Here is a 6,649-nt window from a genome sequence, read left to right as displayed (position 1 = left end):
GAGGGAGGGAGGGAGGGAGACAAGAAAGTGTCAGGAAAAAAAAAAAAGAACGGAGGGAGAAGGTGAAGGAGGGAGGTGAAGAGGGAATTGCTGAAGCAGCGAGGGAGGGAAGGAAGGAGAGGAGGCCAAGGAGCGAGTGAGATGAGGAGGGATGTACAAAGGAGTTCTGAGGATTACTAGTCACCAGAGGGTTGCTTTGGCCATTGCTGAAGGTGCACTGTGAGTGAGTGAGTGAGTAAGTGAGTGAGTGTGTGTGTGTGAGTTGACTAAATCACTTCCTCCTGTTCAGCTCTGCGTCTGTTTTTACTGGCACAGCTCCAACAGCTTTTAACATACAAACTACCTGCTGTCACTGCTCTCTGTCCTCGTTTCCTTCCTCCTTCACTTCCTTTGTGGCTCTCCTACATTTTCTGGCATCCTTCCACGTGTTATCCCGTCTTTAGTTTATTTTTTCTTTCCCACCTCCTTATTTTCTTTCACTGTTCCCTCCTGTCATCTTCTCAGCCCTTTTTCCTTGCTTCCTCGTTTCCCATTTTACATCCTTCCTTCATTGCTATTTGTTACTTCTTCCCATCTTCTACTTCTTTTAGTTTTCAACTGAATTTCTGCTCCCAAAGTACCATGAATGGTGGGGGACAGAGAGAATGGGAAGAGAAAAAAAAGGACGGGAAGCTGAAGTGAAGTAAAGAGAATAGCGAAGAGGATGGATGGATGATGTTTGGCAGATAGAGATAATAAGGAGAGATGTGGTACCAGACGCAGACAGGAGAGTGGGTGAAAGCATGGTTACCAGATACGAGCAGGCAGAGAGTGAGAGAGAGAAGTAACAGAAATGATCTAGAAAGAGAAAGTGATAATATAGAGAAAGAGGGGGTGGTAGATCACAGGGAGACAAAAACTATATGTAGGAGAATGGAGTGAAGAAGAGCACACAAAGAGCAGAGAGAGCGAGGGGTTGAGCTAGAAAAAAAAAAGGCAAAGACAGTGTGAGATAGCAGCGAGAGAGAAAGGAGAGGAGAGGCTGAGAAGGAGAGGAGTCTATACTCGGATCAATGGATGGCCTGTCCTCTGCTGTGTCTGCATTTCCTCTGGCTCGCACAATAAGGCCCTCTCACTACACCGAGGAGAGAGTGTGTATATGTGTGCATGTCTGTGCCTGTTTGTAAAGGAGAGAATGTCATTCAGAGAGAAAATGACCTCTTAGCACTCTGGTGTTTCCTTAATATTAGAGGTCAATGGTTGGTCTTCCGAAGGAAATTTCAATCTGTAGCCTCTTGCAGGGCCCCATGGAAGTGCATCTAATCTGTACAGGGAGGCCTTTATCTCTGTCAGTGTGAATGTCCATAGGTTTTTATCTGCTGAATGGGAGTGTGAAAGTGTTTGTATGTGTGTTAGCCCCACGATATGGACTACAGACAGTGCTTCTTTGCCTTTTCACCTCCTGCTCCAGTATATGGAGTACATGGATAATGGACCTGATAAATGTGTCAGTTATTTTTCTGAATAATCAATCAAAAAATGATGTCTTCCTATTTCTAGTTTAGTCGAAGTAACAAAAAACAAAGATACTGAATCAACAGCTGTGTTCATTGACTGGTGCTAATGGATAGATAGTGGAATGGATGGATGATGGATGCACAGATGGACATTCCAGTTGGCTGTAAGCAGAATGGCAAACAGGTACTGGTGGCAATTTGTATGACCTGATTAGCAACTGCAATCTCTGCACGTTGTGAGACGCACTGGAAAACGAGGCTAGAGGGGGGTAAATGCAATCATAGCAGAATTTGGGTCTCAATAATGACACATCAGCGCCTCTCATTACCATCTTGTCCACATTAACTAGTGATTGACTTGTGAGTGATAATCATCCTCTGTTCATTACTTACAAATTGTTAAAGTAAAATACAATTATATGACAACCTATTCCAATGATAATGGGAATCAATTGTAACGTTTTCGGTAGTTTGCCCGCCAATCCTTCACACTGCAGTGGTTAAGCAATCACCAATATTGCTGAAATAAGCAGTCAGAAATGAATTTCCAACTATTTTAATAGTAATACACATTTCTCAAATTTCCTGCTGTTCTCTGGTTTTGGCTTATTGGGGTCTGAGTGTAATGTAAATTTGAATGGGTATTTTTCACAATTGTAGACAAAACAGAAATCGTTGAGAGATCGATAATGAAAATAGTTGTTAGTGTCAGCACTATCATCATAATTGGGAAAGCAGGATTAAAGGTGTACAGATGAATTTCTGATGGTGTACGGTGTTTTGCACTCAAAGTCAATAGAAATGTTAGACAAAGGTTAAAATAACTATATGCAATGCTCCTAATATCACTGAATATTCTGTAATATCAAATTCCCAAAATTAACTTTTCTGCCACCAATCTATTTTCTCATAATTTAATACTGGATATCTCATACCACAGAGCTTAAATTGAAATTTACTGCTCTGCCACTGTTTAACCTCAGCCAGGCCTTTAGCGATTGTACATGGTTTCAGTTTATTTTTGGAGACAAGTGATTTTCCCAGAGACAGACAGCAGACTGCTCGCAGGTTGCAAGGGCACAATCACACAAGGCCAAGGTGGTGCTTTAGACTCCTACAAGGGTATCAGCTCACAAGGGTGTGTGTTAGAGAAAGAGAAAGAGAGATGGAGTGAGACAGTGGGTGACGAGGCGTGTGCATGTGTGTCCTCCAGCAGCCATGATGCATTAGTGTAACCTGATCCCTCTCCTCCCTTGCGAGCCCTAACCTTGAGACAGGCGGAGAGATGCAGGTTGCAAAGACATATTCTGTTATAAATGAGGCTGTTGGTCTTCATCACTGAATGTGTCTAATATTAGACAACCTAACCTGTAACAGGCATACTGCTAGGTATCAGTTAGGCTTGTTGCAGTTTAGGTTATTTCTGAAAAGGCAAAAAAATTACAATGTTTTTCTTTTGTTTGGTTGTGATGTATTTCAGAGTTTAGAATTAAGCACATTAACTGGTAATTATCTCATTTAATTCTTGTGATCATTTTTTGTTACCTTTGCCAAATAGAAGAAGAAGAAGAAGAAGAAGACATACTTTATAGATCCCCTAGGGGGAAATTGATGTGATGGGGCTGCCGTGTTACCAGCGCCTCATGAGCAGGTTTCGGGGTTAGGTTGCCTTGCCCAAGGGCACCTCGGCACTGCACAGGAGGTAACACTGGCACTTTTTTTTTTTCTCTTAACCCTTGTATTATGTTAGTTAATTTAGTTCATTAGCCTTTATTATCATTAAGAACACTGTCTTTTAAAAAAATTAAACAAATAAACACAAATTCACACACACAGCTTACATAGAAAATAGACAGTATTTCTACATTATAGAATACAGTAACAAGTGGCAGTTCCTAAATTAGATAGAGTGAATTTAAAGGGACACCCACTGTTTCTACAGAGACGTTTTACATGGAGTACTGCATAATTAAATTGTCCAAAGTTTAAAAGGGGTTATTTGGATGGATTGTGGTTCAGACTTATAGTTTTTAACAGAAAGTGGATGGGGCTAACTGAACTTGCTATTGTGTTGCATTATGGGGGATTCAGCAAGAGGGTTTAAATGGAAGGATATCTCACTCTCAGCCTCTGTTTCAGGGTCAGATCTGCTGGCAAATGTAACACGTTTATTTTGATTAAAAATAACATGTTAAAAATGTAATTTAACACATGTAATTTAATGATCTGTCATGGACTCATTAGTCTACGTGATAGGTTAAGTTCAATGAAAAAAAACTTGTATTTGGAAAAATGTCTGAAGATTTGGAAATAAAACAATTTATTGATTTTTAATGCCACCTTTAGCTATTTCTATTAATGCTTTACTAATGGGCCACAATGATGTGATGTTCAAATCTCTTCATTTGGGGGCATTTAAAGGCAAATATCGATACATGTGATTGTTTTTGTTAAATTTAGCATATATTTCCCCTTACAGTGCCCATGCCACTCTCTTGCCACCCCATGAATATTTCTCTAGATCCGCCCCTGCTCTGCTGCTTCTTTCAACTTAAAATACACTGAATTTACTAAACATTGCTGGAATGTTTCTTGTAGTTGTGAAAATTATTTAAAATTCTTCTGATATTCTGACACAGAGCAGATATTATAAGGCCTAATTAAAGTGGTAAGGTCGGACATACCAGGCTGGTAATCCCGCCCTGCAGTTGATGGGCTGTTTGTGGGCGATGGATGGAGGAGAGGCATGGTATTGACAGAGAGACAGAGAGGAGGGAGGGGGGGCATCATAAGAACATCCCACACTTGACGCAAACGAGAGTGAAATCCTTTGACAACGTGACGTCCTATGGGCTGGACGCTCGTGGGCCACCGCGTGTGAAAGGGGGGTGGGAAAGTGTAATGACGAGAAAGTGACACTTTGACACACAGCTGAGCTCAGTGTGGGGGTGCTGTCGGTATCGGTGGAGATGTTCGGTACCTGTGGAGCTGCATAGGACCCGTACCTCGCCAGGTCTGTGTGTGTGTGTGTGTGGAAATTAGCTCGTGCATCTGCTCCACCTCGCACCCATGAACTTTTCGGTCCTCCGCGCGCCGCTGCACCCTCCCTCTCACGGACAATGAAGACGAGTCGCAGATGCCGGACCCTTCTGTCGGTTACCTTGAACTTCTTCGCCCTGTTTTTCTCAATAACCGCGTTTATAACGACTTACTGGTGCGTGGGGACCCAGAGAGTCCCCAAGCCGAAGTGCAGCAAGCTGCGGACACACCAGTGTATAGACTACGGAGTGAACGAGACGGACCCGAACAAAGTGGTGTACAGCTGGGAGACCGGGGACGACAGGTTCCTGTTCCGACAGTTCCACACCGGCATCTGGTTCTCCTGCGAGGAAAACATCGACGATGAAAGTAAGTGGAGAAGGTCTGCGTGGGCTGCAGTGGTGGACTGTACCTGAGTACGTTCACACTGGTACTGTACTGTGTGTATATTGGAGGTACTTGTACTTTACTTGAGTATTAACATTGTATACAACTTTGGAGACAGTGTACTCTTTTTACTCCACTACAATCATCTGACAGCTTTAGTTGCTTTGCAGATTTTAGGTTTATTAAATCCTTGTTTGATTGTGTTTTTGTGAACGCCTGTTGTGTTTTCTCTTGGAAAATACATCTTAATCTCAGTGAGACTGCCTGATTAAATAAAGATGAATGGTTTACAGTTTTTCATACTCTTCTTGTTTAGTAAAAAAAAAAAAGTATTTATGTTTCTGATTACATGAAGGATTAAATGATCCTGCTTCTCAAGCTAAATACACTATTTAAAACACAGAGCTGAAAACATTCTCTCAGGACAGTGACAAACATATGACAATAGAATATGATGCATTGCCGTAGATGAAACTACCCAACAGTAGATAAAGTAGTTAAAATGATTAAGTCAGTAAATCAGTAAAATGCACCATACACTATCATGCATCAGTGATAATAATCCATCATATACAGTAAAACAGTGACTGGGACCGTTTTACTGCACAATGAGTACTTTTACTGTTCCTACTTAAAGTGAAGTAAATGTTGCTGATAATACTTTGACAGATACTTTATTAAAGTATCCGAATACTTCTTCCACCAGCGCTGTGTTGTGTGTGGATGACCGAGCTATAGTCCGTTCAAAGATGCTGAGATGTTTAACTTTAAGGTGACAGTTGTTGGAGGGACTGATCACTGGAAATGTTTTGGTGAGGAAATGATGAAAAAGAATGTAGAAACGTTTTTTCTCCTTTACCTCAATGATTCCACTGATTTGAAAGTCTATTTAAAATCCTAAATTAATTTGCGGCTATTACTATTTGGTTAGAATCTAAATTGTATTTCTTTTCTCATAATTCACACCTTCCATTTCACTATCTTTTGATTCTTACAGAACAGATCATCACTATTACAGTTTACTATGACCCCTCACAACTGAAAACATAATATACAATGTTCAATGTTTTACCTCCCTCATTTGTCACAATGGTACACAAATGGAGATTAGTCGCTCTTTTGGAGTTTTTTCAGGATAATCGCCCACCATTAATATCAGTGTACGTATCATATTGCAGGGATCGGGTAAAATTGCTTTATTTGGTTTTATCCGGCATCAAACACACAGAGCCTGGGAGAGAACAAGGACACTCACTCAAGATTCAGTACTGTACTCGAACCAGGGTTTTAAGTGGGTGGCTGTGCAGCACTTGATAGGGGCAGCATGTGATTGCTTGACAGCTTAAGCCAAAGGGAGGAGAAAACAGTGAACGATGTGCGCACAAGCTTCATTTCTTCCCTCGGGGAAATGGAAAAAGGAATTGGATCACATTGGAGTACAGTCACTTAATAACTCGGGGCTTGAGGGGGAAGATTGGTCGAAAAGGTGTTGTGCGTCAGAAGGGGGGGCCGTGGACAAAGTTCAGGTCAAAGGCCAGATTAGTCCTCTCGGGTTAGTTCGCTGCAACCTCATTTAGTAACTGTCCCAGCATCCATCTCAAAGTGCTAACTGTGCTAATAATGCAAATAGTTTTTATGATGCTCAATACTATAAATGAATGAGATTATTTAAGGAAGGAGTTGCTAGCACATGGCTAACTCATCAAGTGGCTGTAGGATGGGAGGGA

At 41.4% G+C, this 6,649-nt stretch overlaps 1 protein-coding gene across 1 annotated transcript in view; it reads left to right on the top strand.

Annotated features, from left to right (window-relative positions):
* The first annotated feature begins 4,355 nt into the window (after positions 1-4,355).
* The window catches only part of LOC118326483 (germ cell-specific gene 1-like protein), a 6,726-nt gene continuing 4,432 nt past the window's right edge, over positions 4,356-6,649 (top strand). The window contains exon 1 of the mRNA XM_035659484.1: positions 4,356-4,904. Coding sequence (XP_035515377.1) covers positions 4,616-4,904 — 289 coding nt within the window. The 5' untranslated portion in view covers positions 4,356-4,615. The remainder of the gene's footprint in view (positions 4,905-6,649) is intronic.

Source organism: Morone saxatilis, unplaced genomic scaffold (genome assembly GCF_004916995.1).
Source record: "Morone saxatilis isolate NCDOM2014 unplaced genomic scaffold, NCSU_SB_2.0 Contig17, whole genome shotgun sequence".
NCBI lineage: Eukaryota > Metazoa > Chordata > Actinopteri > Moronidae > Morone > Morone saxatilis.
Note: the sequence above shows the minus strand (reverse complement) of the source record. Positions and strands in the feature narration are given on the sequence as shown.